The sequence below is a fragment of the Trachurus japonicus genome, chromosome 23 (genome assembly GCF_045865225.1).
Source record: "Trachurus japonicus isolate A0001 chromosome 23, Traja_1.0".
Lineage (NCBI taxonomy): Eukaryota > Metazoa > Chordata > Actinopteri > Carangiformes > Carangidae > Trachurus > Trachurus japonicus.
In genome coordinates this window covers 5,513,035-5,527,795 of record NC_140929.1, presented here as the reverse complement: position 1 = coordinate 5,527,795, position 14,761 = coordinate 5,513,035, and the positions used below count along the sequence as shown (strand labels likewise).

The window sequence follows — 14,761 nt, the reverse complement described above, 5'->3', positions numbered from 1 at the left end:
GGGGGGTGGGTTGGGGGGGGGGGGATAGGCTGAGGAGCAGTCTGTTCGTCTTTTAGGGATATGATGGAAGCAGGTCAGCAGAGGTACCGAGGGCGATGGTGGTTGTCGTGGTGATAGTGATGAGGCTGAGGGTTCGGGGGGGGGAAAGGGGTTAAAGGGGATAGTTCACCCAAAATTCAAATTTCACTCATTATCTACTCACCCTCATGTCGACTAAGAGCTGGGAGAATTTTCAGAGTCCTCCGTGCCTTCTTGGAGTTACAGGGGGGTCCGCGCAGCAGTATTTGTCCATATAATGGTTGTCAATGGATACCAACTTTCTTCGTAACAAAAAGACACACCAAAAAACATCCAAATACCTCCATAGTGCTCGTCTGTAATGTCCCTCTGGTATTGAAGCCCCGACATGAGAAATTGTTCCGCCGGTCAGTGCAAATCTTGCACTGACACAGGAAGAGCAGTGAACTGAGACACTGGGAGCTTCCACTACAAACAAGCTTAAAATATAGACTTATTTAATTTTTTTTGGAACAATTTTGTCATGTCGGGGCTTCAATACAAGAGGGACATTACAGACGAGCAGTATGGAGGTATTTTTGATGTTTTTTGGTGTGTCTTTTTGGACGAGGAAAGTTGGTATCCATTCACAACCATTATATATGGACAAATACTGCTGCACGGACCTATTACCCCCCGTAACTCAGAGAAGGAACGGAGGACTCTGAAACTTCTCACAGCTCTTAGTCGACATGAGGGTGAGTAGATAATGAGTGAAATTTGAATTTGATGAATGAAACTATCCCATTAAAGGGGGGGAGGTAGGGGGGAGGCGTCTAACCCATGGCCGTCACCATACTGGAAGGGTGGTGGGGGGCGAAGGGGAGGCTGGAGGAAGGGTGCATGGGTGTGGGGGTGCTCAGCATGTGGCCTGAGTGCGAGAAGGGAGGGAAGGACGACATGTGGCGGGACAGGGCGGCCGGGCTGAAGCTGCTCTTGTCCATCAGGCTCTTGGAGAAGTCTTCCATGTTGTCTTGGGACTTTTTGCTCTTCTTGGACTTGCTGGACATCTTCCTGTTCCTGGTCTGGATGCCTTCCTTCTTCATGGTCAGAGGTCGGTTGATCTGCTCTCGAAAGGAGACAGAGAGAAGATGGCAGATTAGTACTTTGTCGCGGGGGTGGCCGAGACACACTGATACAGACAGATACAGTAGATAGATATAGACGTATGGACGCAGCCGTGTTTACGTTAAGCGACACAATAAGCGGGTGGTGTCACCGCGTCTCAAAACAAATCAGAGAAATGTGGCGCGCCCTGAACTCTTTAGGGTTTTTCTCTCTCAGACTCTTCTGCAGACTCGGGGCTTTTTGGGGGGAAAACATAATGATATGTAATGGAGTCCCATTACAAGACAAATCTGACTGTCCCATCCTGAAACACAACACTGTTTATATATACACTCTACTGTGTTACTGTGTGTGTGTGTGTGGATTTAAAATGTTGATTCCTTTTAAGCTGGACTGTATCTGAGGCCGCGGCCGTGCCAGAAAGAAAAATGGAGGGAGGAAGGGAGGAAGAGGAGGAGGAGGAGGAGGGTTGTTGGAGGGAAGATGGAGAGAGTGAGATGGAGAAGGAAGAGGAGAAGAAGGAGAAGGAGAAGGGTCCTGGCAGCTGATGTGCAGCCGCTCGACCACAGAGACACATGGCCATGACGACCGCCGGCGTCGGCCAAGTCCTTCTCTACACCCTCCTCCTCCTCCCTCCCTCCTCTTCCTCTTCCTCCCCCTCTTCTCCCTCCCTCCTCGACCGCGTGGCCGTCTCTTGGCCAAAATGGCCCCAGCTGCCATATTCCAGCATCGGTTTTAGCCGGGAATGAGAGCTGGATGAAGGAATTCGGGCTGTGGGCAGGATTATGAGGGGAGGTGGATGAGGCCGACTGGCTTCCTGATCTTTTTTTTTTTTTTTTTTTTCGTATTTCTGAGCGCGGGTTCTTCCCGGGGAAATGGGAACAGGGATTTCTTCCCCTTTCTCTCTCTTTCCCTCTCTCTACCTCGGAGACATTGGCATTTTTTTTCGCTGACTGGCCTCTGATTAGCAGAGGGCAGAGATCTCTCCCCTCCTCCTCCTCCTTCTCCCTCCTCTTCCTCCTCTCCCCGGTCCTTTTTAGTGATGTGGTTTCATTCTCTTAAGATGTGGCTCCACACTGAGTGACTCTCCCTGCCGTTGCTTCTTCCAGCTCTGAGGCAGCGCTTGCTACGCCCACCTTTACAGCCGGCCATGGGCCTTCTGCTGCTGCTGCTGCTGCTTTGATGCTGAGACGTCTGACGCCTCACAAGAGGAAGCCTTGAGCCCCTCCGACCTGCGCTCAGACCACCGCTAACACCACCAACACCAACACCGCCGCCCGCGCACATCAAAACAAAAAAACCATGAAGCCAGAAAGCGTTTCAGTCAATGACCACCGCAGAATACCCAGCGTACACCTCTCTCTGTCACATCCTTTCCTCTCTATCTCTCTCTGTCAGAGCTAACGCCGTATAACCACCTGAAACCTCAGCTCCCTGCAGAAGCTGCAGAGGTGTCGTTGACACGTGGTGAGAAAAGCCCCTGATTCCTGAGCACTGTCTGGGTGTGAACGCAACCCTCGCACTGTGATGGCAACTTCACTTTTTTCACACAAGTTTTCTATCACAACAACACCACACACACACACACACACACGGCTAAATACCATCAGGTGATCTGACACTGTCCCTCATAGATATATCTACACAAAAACACTCGGACTAACGGCTAAATTCCCCGTGAAGAATGTGGAATTTGTTTCAAAGGGATCGAGCTCCTCAACAGGAGTCTGGATTTACCAAAATAAACTAATTTCCACAATTACGAGGCCCGAGGTCGTGGTGAGTTCAAATGCTAATGTGTAACTGGGAAATATTATTATTATTATTCCTCTCTCTCTCCCTTTAACCTTTACTTGGTCCCCGTCTGTTTTCTGGAGAGCGCCGACACTATCTGCCAAAAGTAACATGGGAAAATGATTTAACAGGGGAGGCACTTTGCGTGACAAGCAAGGGGCAGCAGAGCAGGATACCCCACCCCGCCTCCCACCCCCACCCACAATACCCCCACCCCAACCCGACACACTGGGAGGTGGGACGCAGGCCGGAGAGGAGATATGCAACCACTGCAACCGTTAGCCTCCTGATTATTATTATTATTTTATTATAAGTTTCAACCATAATGGCTGTTTGATTAGAAGTGACAGTTTTGTGCACAGGAGAGAGAGAAGGTGGGGGAGGGAGGGAGAGAGAGAGGAGAAGGGGGGAGATAAACGAGTCCCTGGGGTTTTCAGATTGAGGATGTGAAATGATGTGGTGAGGCTCTAACCAACCCAAAACGAATCAGAGGGATTGGTGGTCAGAGGGGGGGAGGAGGAAGAGGGGGAGGAAGGGGAAGGACTTCAAGTCCTAAGCGCGTAAGGAACCAAAAGGCTAGAAATAAGAAGAAAAGAAAAAAAATCGGCCTAGAAATTAATCGAATTTTAATTAAGACCCCCCCTCCCCTCTCCTCCCTCACTACCTCCCTTCTCCTCCCCCCTCCTCCCCCTTCTTTAATATTCAAAAGCAGTGCGCGGCCCACTACTGCTGCTGCTGCTGCAGGCTTCCTTCACTTCACTCTGCTCTTATACATTTTAGATTCCTACTTACTGCCAATAAATCATATTAATTCTACAGTATTTGTTATCGGCCGTGCCCCGGAAATTCTCTGCAGGGACGAGTCAGATAAAATATGCAGAAGGAGGGAGGAAGGAGGAGAAGGGGTGAAGGAGGTGAGGTGAGGGGAGGAGGAGAGGAGGTTAAGGTGCCCAGCAGGATGTGATGATGAGGGAAGAAGGAGGAGGAGGAGGAGGAGGAGAGGGATAAATATCCTCTGTGTGTGTAGATGTGATGCAGGTTATATAGAGAGAGGAGCTGCTGCAGCCCCCTCCATCCCTCCCTCCCTCCCTCCCCCCCACTCCTCCCACCCACCTCCAACTATGAAACCTCTATTACTTACATTGTGCAGTTTAAAGTAGAGGCCGCAGGCGTTACACACCGGGTCCCCGTTGGCGTTTCTCCGCCACAGCGTCGTCGTTGTCGTCTGACAGTTCGCACATGACGTCCCTGCCCGCCTGGCTGCGGACTGATACACAGACAGAGAGGAGAGAGAAGCGTCACATGACTGCGTCTAATCAGCGCTAATCAATAACCAGGTGGAGACGCCGACGTGCAGGGCTGCCATTGTGTGTTTTTTCTTTTTTTTTTTTGTCTTTTGTTTTTTTTAACCATAACAATTTGGTTCATTTGACCAGAATTAAAGTCAAAATATATCATTTAAAAACAATAGCCTCTATTTGATATTAGTGGGCGCGCATGTGTGTGTAGCTAATCCTGCAGCCCTGCACGTGGCATCAAATGCAATAAAGAAAATACATTAAATACACTCATTATTTTCTACTCTAAGCTATTTTTTTTTTTTAGAAAACCCCATTAAAACATGGCAGGCAGCAAAAGCTTTATTATGACTCTGTATAACTGTATAATTTTTTTTTTTTTTTTTTTTTTGCTTCCACTTAAAGCTGAGAATAGTTAAAAAATAGGGACAAAAAAAAGAAAACAGAGCTGCCTTCAGTGCAGGCTAAAAATAGCGTCACAGAGCACATACCTCCTGCAGAATAAATATTTACAGAAGACATAAAAGTAGTGCCTTGAAATGGGAGAGCTATTAAATCTGATTAAATTTCCCCCCTAAAAAAAAAAAAGTGCCACGAAGGCTCGTTTTTAAAACGTGGCCCTGCGTGCTCATGTTTAACAATTGAGATGTAAAAGAGATTTAAGGGAAAAAAAAAAAAAACGGGGCCTGGACTTGGACATTAAAGCTTTTCTAGCTATAGGATCTGTGCACACACTGTTATGAATGGATGGATGGATGAATGAATGAAAGACGTTTGGTATAAAAAAGCACAACAAATATTATTATTATTATTATTAATTTAAAGAGATTTTTTTTTTTTAAACATAAGAAAAGGAAGGAGTGTGTGTGCAGCGGAGTGGATCCCTCCCTTCACCCTGACTCAAAGTCATGTCTCCTCTCTCTCGTGGACTGAGCTGCCTATATATATATATAGTGAGTCTGCTCGCTTTTGCTGCAGCGCCTTGACATTGATGTTATAATCTCTCTTTAAAAAAAAAAAAAAAATACAATCGATAGACAGGACAGGTGACCGCAGAGGACGCCCGACGTAAAGGACTACATTATCTCGAGGAGGGATTTCCAATTATACACGTGCGCTGGCCCTATAATAACCCTAACCCTTTTGCTTGCGTGCTGGGAATAACCAATCAGCTGCAGAGGGGTTAACTTTATTTATTTATTTATTTATAGATGTAGCCTATGACGTCTCTGCGTTCATTTCTATATCTAGTTTTATTCTAATGATCAGACAGATGCTGAACCTCCTCCTCTTCCTCCTCTTCTTTCTCTGTCTTTCTTGCACATAAATTCTCCCTTCATCTGTGACTCACGTTGCGTGCATGGTCACTCACTCCCTCGCTATACCCACACCTGACCCGGCCGGCGTGGCTCGGACTGCGCCGCAGCCTTTCTGTTTTGACTGGGGAAGCGGGGCCCGTGTTGTTAAAAGCGACTTATCTGCGCTGCTCAGATATCCGGCAGCCCTTTCCCTGGGAAGTCGGGTTTTCACATTAGAGGCGAGATGCAGGAGGAGGAGGAGGAGGAGGAGGAGGAGGTTCAGAGCTGGACTGATCGGCCATGTTTGCCTCGAAAGATTTTTTCTTTTTTTTTTCTCGTTTGTTTTCTGTTTCTGTTTTCATAAGAAAGCTGGGGAACTCCTTAAAGCTGGTGATCAGAGAGCGAGGGGGAGAGGGGGGCTTTCCCTGCAATAACCTCAAATACGAAAAAAAAAAATAATAATGATAATGGCAATAAAAGATTTGCCTATACCAGTTGCCAAAATATGAAAATAATATTGGATCTGATTGACGCATAGGCCTGCAGCTCCACTGCAACAAGTTACAGTAGGAGGAGGAGGAGGAGGAGGAAGAGGAGGGGGTGGCGGCTATTTATAGGCTACTATATTGTTCAAACTGTGAATCAATGGCAATTTCTCTTTTTTTTTCTTTTTTTTTTTTTTTGCAAATAAAAAATAGCATCGTCATTTGCATTTGACAAAAAAAATAAATAATAATATATGTGCAGTTTTTTTTCTATGGTAGTATCTGAAAACAGAGACCTGCACTTGTCGGGTCAATTTCCTGCAGCTAATAGGCCTACTTCTTCCTGGATAGGGGAAAAACAGAGAGAGAGACGGAGAATGTCATCAACAGAGAACATGTGGTGGGTGAACGTACCAGCCGCCGCTTGGGTTTGATCAGAGGGCGATTCTGCCCGTTCATCTTGTGATAGAGTCCGCAGGCGTTACACAGATAGTGACCCGTACCATCCCGCCTCCACAGGGGGGTCGACGTGGCCCCGCAGTTCACACACTCTCTACCTTCTGCAAGAGCACACGCGCACATTACACACACACACACAAACACACACACAAGCGCACATGGAGACAGTGTCCAGGTCAGTTCACCGTCAGGAATAGATTAAAAATAATAATAAAAAAGAAAAGAAAAATCCTGATGCTTATGATAATAAAAGCTGAGAATAAAAAAAAATTTAGATTAGTGGCGTTAAATCACAGCAAATATTTATCGTTATAATAATAATAATAATAAATACAAGAAGCATTAATTTTACAGCAGCAGTTATATACACATATACACATAATATAATGCAGCAAACACACGTGGTCAGTGTTAGTTGTGTTAAGGTCCACGAGGTAAATGAACAACAACTTTTTTAAAACACGAGTCACTGAAGTGGATTTTCACACTGAGCTCAGATTGATCCGGGACAATTTATCATATAGAACCAAAAACACAAGGCCTTTAGCTTTCTCTCATCAGCCAGTAATAGTAATAATAATATTATAATAATAACAATAATAATAATATATATTGATAATATTAATACTAATAAAAGAGGGTGTTTTATTAATAGACGTGTCTTTTGTTTTTTTAATTGATGGAGGGAGTTGCTGCTGAGGTTTGACTGGCACTTCAATAGTGACACCGACAGGTGAGACGCGCACTCACAGTTTGATTATAGTATTGGGGAGTGTGGGGGTGAGGAGGTGAGGCAGGGTGAGGTGTGTGTGTGTGTGTGTGTGTGTGTGTGTGTGTGTGTGTGTGTGTGTGTGTGTGTAGGGTGGGGTGGGGGGTGAAAGTGAAACAAGGGAGCTGCAGTCACACTCAGATTATTTGAAAGCAGAGACTCAACACAGGGCTTTTGTGCAGCGCCGAGAGCCTTTTGCATTTTCATGCAGCCGCACTTCCCCTTTTTTTTTGCGAGCTGCAAAAACACACACACATCTACACGCACACACTAGCTACACAAACACACACAAACACACACACACACACACACACACACACACTAGCTACACAAGGCCCGACTTCTCCACAAAGACAGAGAGAGATACGTCAGTCTGGGTCGTGCTGTGTTTAGATGTGACAGACATGCAAGCAGCAGGACAAGAGAGTGTGAGAGTGTAAGTAGCCGATGCATGAGTGTGTGTTTATGTGTGTACGTGAGTGTGTGTATGCGCGTGTGTGAGAGTGTGAGTTTCTTTCTATTTTGGCAGAAGAAGACGCTGCTGAAATCAAACAGGAACTGTTTCTCATCCAGTGTGAGTGACTTGAGACAAGAAGCTGCTGCAGCTTCTCCTGCACCAGGTGTGTGTATGTGTGTGTGTGTGTGTGTTTGACGAATATACACTGATTGTTTTCTGTGGTATATATGAAGTTTAGATCTTAAACACACACTTAAACACACACTCTCTCTGTCTCTCTCTCTCTGTGCACTGATAACTCCTCCATTCAGACGCAGCAGCTCTTTACTTCCACAGATCGGGGGGGAAATATCTTTTTTAAATGAACATTATCTCTTATTATCCTCGAATTAAAAATCTTTATTTGCAGTAATGGCCCAGTGTGTGCTGCTGAATAATCCTGATGATATGCATCAACTAATCCACTGTTTTCTATACTCACATCAAAGCCGCTGATATTAATCTCATTACAGAAAACTGCTTTTCAGCTGCTGCAGCAATAACCTTTAAAATAATTACCCCCCTCTCTCCTCTCCTCTCTCACCTCCCTCCCCCTCTTCATCACGAATTTGGAAATGTCTCCCTCTCTCACACTATAACGCACACTCTCTCCCTCCCTCCTCCTCTCTTCCTCCTCTCCTCTCCTCTCCCTCCCTCGGCGGTTCGTGCACTCTGCCACGGCGACGGTTCGCCCCGCTTTCTCTCTCTCTCTCTCTCTCTCTCTTTTCCCTGTGAATGAACGAGCAGCATCCGGTGCTCTACCGCTGGGTAAACAATGCAACTGTGGCGTGCACTGGTCTGACAGTAATGGGATTATCTTAAACATATAAACGGGGCGACACAGCCCAGAGAGCGAGCTGGCTTCCCCTCTGCCCCCCCTCCCTCTCCCCCTCTCCCCCTCCATCTCTCCCCCTCTCTCTCTCCCACCCATCACCCTGCTCTCTGAGCAAAAAAAATGACCTAAATTAATCCGAGCATTCAACTCTGAACCTGAACACGTCATAAGGATTGTTCGATTTTATTATACTGGTTGAGAGGGAAAAATCTAATATTTATTCTATTATTATCTTTTAAATTAAATTGATTTCAAATATATTATTATTATCATTGTTATTAATATTATTATTATTAGGTGATGAAAGAAAGAGCTTGGAGGCAGCTGGTGCGCCTGTGTGGAGCACAGCTTGTTGACCCCTGTAAAAGGGTGAAAGAGGTGCTCATGGGTAATTTTCTTTTATCTTTTCTTCTTATATTTTTTCTTTTTTATGAAATATTAAACATGGCTGATCATCGAGGCTGCAAATCTGGGGAATAATGTTAGATCAAAAGGGAATGTAATAAAGCGCACGCCTACCTGAACAGGACCTTGTTTTTGGTCTTGTTTTGGAACCATAACTAGAAGATGACCCACCTATCAGGCTACTTGGTGGGAAGAGGCCTGGGCCGTATTCTGGGACATATTGTGGGTATGTGGCGATGGGGTGGTGGGCAGAGGCTGACCCTGCTCCTAGTGATGCCACGCTCCTGCTGTGAGCTGACTCCAGTTTCATACTCTCGGCCAGGGTCACCTGGTACTTTATGCACTCTTTGTCCTCCTGCCGCCCGGAGCTGCTGGAGCCCGGGGTGGATATGCCCGGGTCCGGGGACACGTCTTTCGGCGGGGTCGGGGGAAACGTGAAGAGGTGCGGACTGGAGTGGCCGGTGGACAGGGAGGCGGAGGAGGAGGCCGGGGGGTAGACGGACAGGCTGGCCGGGGATCCGTGGTGCAGGGGGTTCTTGGGGAAGGGGCTCAGGTTCCAGGGAGAAGTGCTGTGGTGCGGGCCGATGCCTTTGCTCCCCTCCAGCCAGGGCAGAGAGCCGTGCAGTAACGAGGGACGGCACACCTGGCTACCTGAGGCAGCGGCACAGAAAACACAAGAAAACATCACAACCTGACCTCCTTCTGTTCTGTTCTGCAGCGAACAGAGAAACAACACACAACAACATCTTCACACACGCTATAACACACACAAAAATCTTTCTTTTTTGCGCTTCAGGCCTGAAAAACAGCATCAGATTAAAGAGTTTACGCACAGATTTCATTTCACCAAATATATTCATGCGTATTTTTTCCCCTCTCTCTCTCTCTCTCCCTCCAGCTGCTCATTCAAATACACTTTGTGCTGCTGAGATTGTGGCTGTGTGATCTGACCTCTCCGGCCCTTCATCTCATGGAACAACACTTTGTATCAGTTAAGTCAAAAGAAAAGAAAAAAAAAACTACATCCAGGAAGTCAAAGGTTACAATATAGGAAACTCCACAAACGAGTGTGTGCGGATGAAGAGCTGAGCTCCTCGGTTTGAATAAATATTGTGCAGCGCTCAGAAGTGAGAAACAGGCTTTCCGAGCATTACGGAAATATTCCAGGTGTATCTGTGACCTCGGTGCCAACACACACACGTTATTTGTTCAAACCCGTAACTAAACACCCGATTGATCCAGAAAACAAATTACGCACGGGCTTTTGGAAAATCTACTCTGACACTATACGAGTCAGCTGAATGTTATTTGGTGCTGGTGGTGAAGTTTAGCCGAGAGTGGACCTGGATGACCACAAGCCACACACACACACAAATCAAATACATTATAAAGGTGATTTGCGTAAATTCTTCACTTTTTTTTTTTTTTTTTTAAAGGTTTAGGCCAAAAGCGAAAGCTGCAAGTGGGCTGAACGTCAGATGGGAGAAATAACTGCAAACACAGCGACAGTAATTGAGTCTTTTCTGCAGGCTGAATTATGCACAGACGGTCTGAACGGAGGATAATGTGCCACATTATTAAATAAAAGGCCCCAAAGAGGCCGTTTACTCACTGTGTGGAGGAGGAGGGTACCTCTGGACGGCGCGGACAGAGTTTCCATAGTACGGAGAGACGTGGTTCCCCTGTCCATCGATATTAAAGAGTACATCCACATCGTCAGCGAGGGGATACTGCGAAGGGTCCATGTATGAGTGGCCGAGGCCCGGGTGATGTGAGCCGGGATGCTGCTCGTTCAACACCGCGGGATGATGGCTCATCCATCGTGGCTGATCCGCACTTACTTCCATCGCCTTTTCGCTATACGTGCGTGCGTATATGTGTGTTTGTTTTTATGATTTCTATTTATTTTTTATTTGTCTCTTTTTTTTCAAATGTCTCTTGTTCTTTTTCTTCTTTTCCTTTTCCTTCTTCTTCCTCTTCTTCTTTTTCTGCTTCTTTCTTCCAGCAAATGTTCATGCGCGGCCGAAGCAAAGCGGTCCAAGTCACCAGAGAAGAAATAATCTGTCCCAAATCCGCGTTTCTCTTTGGGGTTAAATCCACAGCAGGTTCCGCGGGTCTCGCTTCTGATCACCTGAAGACAGAGAGAAGAATTTTATTGCCTCGTTTTTATTTTTTTATTCTCATGTGTTTCACATGCAAGCACGATTCAAACACACAGGAGGAGGAGGAGGCTCAACTCAACGCTTTTTATGTTTTTTTAAAACTGCATATACCCGGATTTATAAGAAAAAAACAAAACAAAAAAAAGGAAAATAGCAAAAAAAAAAAAAAAAAAAAAGGTCAAAATTAAACAGGACACATACCCCACATTACAAATGTGCACCAAAGGTGTTGTCATATAAATACGTCCAAAATGGAGCCAATCCAGCCTGAGCGCAGCAGCAGCAGCAGCAACAGAGTTCCTCAACTTCTTCCTCTCAGAAAAAAAAATGTCAGTGTTTTTCAGCTCAACTCAACAAGTTAGTTGGAGGTTGTGGAGGTTTGAGCGGCTCGAGCGGCGGCGGCGGCGGCGTCGTAGTCGTTGTATGGTCGTCGGCGTCGCGGGGCGCGCGGGGCTTGTTTGCAGTGAATGGCTTCACCGCTCACTGACCAGCACCAGCAAGTTAAACTCACTGATCAAATCTGTGTTTGTGCGCAGTTGTAGCCCTCTCCATTAACTCCGCTCCCCTCTCTCTCTCTCTCTCTCTCTCTCTCTGTGTGGCTCTTACTCCCTCGCCCTTGCTCTATTCTACCTCTCTCTCTCTTGCTCTCTCTCTCTCTCTCTCTCCAACCCCCTCTTTTTTTTTTTTTTTTTTTTTTTTTACAGTGAAGGCATTCTTTCAGGATGGCGCCAGGCAGCTCAATGCTTGCAGACAGCTGTGGCGCGACGCAACTTAAGGAGGGTCTGTCAGTGTCATCAGTTAAGGGGAGGGGCCTGCCCCCCCCCCCCTCCCCACCACCTAATTGAATATAACGTGGACCAGGAGAAGTGCTGCTGCAAGATTTAGGTCTTATTTTATTTTATTTTTTATCTTCAATGACCTTGCCATAAAAGAAGATGTTATAATACATAAGCTGATTTCCCCCTTTTGAGGCCTAAACACACTCCATACCTTTGTTATAAATGGTGACACGGTGGCGCTCGCAGATGAAGGTGTATAGGGAGTTATTATAGATTAATCAGTCCAACATTAATATGTTTATTTATACGCCTAAATATGGTGTTAATAGATGAATCAGGAATTTTAAAAAAGCAAAACATGCGCTTCAGCTGCGCTTCAAAGGAGCTGCACAGATAAATGCGCTATAAATGTATTAATTAATAATAATATGGGTGTTTAATCAGGCCTCAGGGTGCAGGCTGCAGCTTCTCCAGCCTCCTAGCTGCTGCAGCTTCTCTCCCAGCAGCAGCAGAGTCTGCAGCAGTCAGTTCAGTCAGTCAGAGCCTGTTGCTCTGGGCCGGTGGCAGGTTGCGGGACATTCAACGCTCTTAAAATTGTGACAGTGCGTCCTCTCGCGGTGACAGGCACATTATTCTAATGGCAGCTCCAAATTGAGCCGATTTCCTTCACACCGTGAAGCAGCGGCAGCAGCAGCGGACAAGGACGACAGGGTGACTGAGCTCATATATACAACCTCTAATATTATATATGTATGTATATATTTATATATGTATAAAAAATAAAAAATATATTGGGGGGGAAAAAAATCCTAATGCATATAAACAGTTTATTTATTGACTGTCAGTTGAGTTATCTTTGCAGTAACCTTTAACTACCCACTGCGGCGACTCAGACAGACAAGCAACAATGGCTCGTGTCATTATTTATTCAAAACAGTGCATTTAATGTAAGGCGATAGCGCGCGCAGGGAGTGATGCGCCCCAGCTCCATTTTTCACTCTCTCTCTCTCTGTCTCTCTCTCTCTCTCTCTCTCTCTCTCTCTCTCTCCATCTCTCTCTCTCTCTCTCCACATGTTTAAGGGATATGGAGCTTTTAATTTGAAAGCTCCAGTTTCCTCCATGTGAATCAGAGAGGACTTGACTCTGTCCGGCGATGCTCGTATACACTTCCATATCGGCTCTGTGTAATAGTAGTAATAGAGGAGAGAGAGTGTGTGTGTGTGTGTGTGTGTGTGTGTGTGTGTGTGTGTGTGTGTGTGTGTATGTGTGTGTGTGTGAGTGGTGGGGGCAGCCTCGGCGACGCCACTGGATGTGACGTCACGACACAAACAGCCAGGAAATGAACCCTAGCTGGCTGCTATACACTCCGCAGCAGAGCAGAGCAGAGCGCGCAGTATAGCTACCAGCTATGGCAGCGGGAGCGCGCACGCCCACGTAAAAGGGCATCGGCGTTATCCTGCGCGTTCCTGCGAGTTAATATTATCAGGTAGATTCTGGTTTGATAGGGAGGAGGGAGAGGAGGGAGAGGAGGGGGAGGAAGAGGAGGGTGCAACGGCTGCACAAAACAATGCATGAGATGTAGCCTATCAATAACTGATAATATAGCAGATTATTGATCAGTTTGGATAAGGAAGGTGTATTTTTTTTTTTTTTTGCTGTGATGGCTCCATTAGCTCGTCTAGGTAGGATATATTCCCAATTTATAACCCCCCACCCCCTTCATCCTCCTCCTCCTCCTCCTCCTCCTCCCTCTTTGATATCGAGGTTGTTCTCAGCCGGGCGCGTGGGAGCACAGACTGAGACAGACTTGGCAAAGTGTCGTCTTTTTCCTCTCCAGGATAGCCCTATATACCTGGAGACACACACACACACATATACACACACACATAGTACAGACACATGCACATGCACACGCATACGCACACGCACTGAAAGAGGGAGCGTTTCCTCCTCACTCAGACAAACCTGAGACTGAACTTGGATGCAAACTGCTGTAGCTGCCATTGTCGAGCTGTCAGCGGACTCGTGTAATTATCCTCTTGAAAAGTATCGCGGAGCCATTATCCACAAAGTAGAGTCACCACTTCTAGGTGCTCGGAGGCAACACACGAACGGTGAATGTAGCCTGAAATCCCGATTATGTGTTTTTTCTTTTCTCTTTTTCTTTTTTTTCTTTCTTTTTTTTTGTTTCTTGACTTGGATGTATCGAAGCTTAGAGAATGGGACATGGAAGCCGTCCCATCACTTTGATTTCCCGAGCCTCGGTGTCAATAACGCAGCAGCTTTATTTATTCATAGCCGAATAAAAAAAAAAAAAAGAAAGTTGTCATTTCTAATCCCAAACTGTCGCCACGAAGGGAGAAGTAGTGACTCCATCTCTCTCTCACATGTGTGAGCCAGGCTACATACAGCAGCATTAGTCTGTTCCTGCAGCTAATGGCCTACAAATAGCAGCGCCGCTGTGTGTGAAGCTTTGATTCATAAAAAAGAAAAAGCAGTGGGCGAGTGTCCAGTCCGATGGCAGAGATAAATTCAGATTAAATCAGTCTGCTCGGATTCACACCAACACCAGGCCACTTTACTTTTTATATTTCCCTTTTATATATATATATAGCCTATATATATCATGAATGAGAATTTAAAACACGGACAGGATTATTCTGCTGCCAGTGTGGAGGATGAAATGTTGAGATAACACCACTGATTGTGTATGTATGTGTGTGTAGAAGCCTACGTGTGTGTGTGTGTGTGTGTGTGTGTGTGTGTGTGTGTGTGTGTGTGTGTGTGTGTTCACATCAGCAAATTATAGTTTATCCTCCTAAATCTCGTTTCCTTCTGCAGCTGTTTAATCATCAG

The 14,761-nt window shown here is 46.0% G+C and overlaps 1 protein-coding gene across 6 annotated transcripts; it reads right to left on the bottom strand.

The window, feature by feature from the left end:
- Positions 1-813: 813 nt before the first annotated feature.
- Positions 814-11,867, bottom strand: gata3 (GATA binding protein 3). 6 transcript variants are annotated; one of them, XM_085768950.1, is made up of 7 exons: positions 11,328-11,867; positions 10,577-11,095; positions 9,079-9,615; positions 6,504-6,560; positions 6,297-6,343; positions 4,061-4,186; positions 814-1,121 (listed from the first exon to the last, which is right to left on the bottom strand). In XM_085768950.1, exons 2-7 carry the CDS (start codon positions 10,809-10,811, stop codon positions 834-836), a joined length of 1,290 nt encoding a protein of 429 aa, XP_085625076.1. In that variant the 5' UTR covers positions 10,812-11,095; positions 11,328-11,867; the 3' UTR covers positions 814-833. The 6 variants fall into 6 exon arrangements, with proteins under 6 accessions (XP_085625076.1, XP_085625081.1, XP_085625075.1 ...); XM_085768955.1 differs by having other exon boundaries at positions 9,136-9,615; positions 11,328-11,821; XM_085768949.1 differs by lacking the exon at positions 6,297-6,343 and having other exon boundaries at positions 6,415-6,560.
- Between the last annotated feature and the right edge of the window lie 2,894 nt (positions 11,868-14,761).

Excerpts from the sequence above, each read along its gene's own strand:
- gata3 (XM_085768949.1), bottom strand. The coding sequence starts at position 10,811 with ATGGAAGTAAGTGCGGATCAGCCACGATGGATGAGCCATCATCCCGCG. Across the intron at positions 6,561-9,078 it reads AAAAACAAGGTCCTGTTCAG|AAGGTAGAGAGTGTGTGAAC; the intron begins GTAGGCGTGCGC and ends GTGCTCTTGCAG. Across the intron at positions 4,187-6,414 it reads TCAAACCCAAGCGGCGGCTG|TCCGCAGCCAGGCGGGCAGG; the intron begins GTACGTTCACCC and ends TCTGTGTATCAG.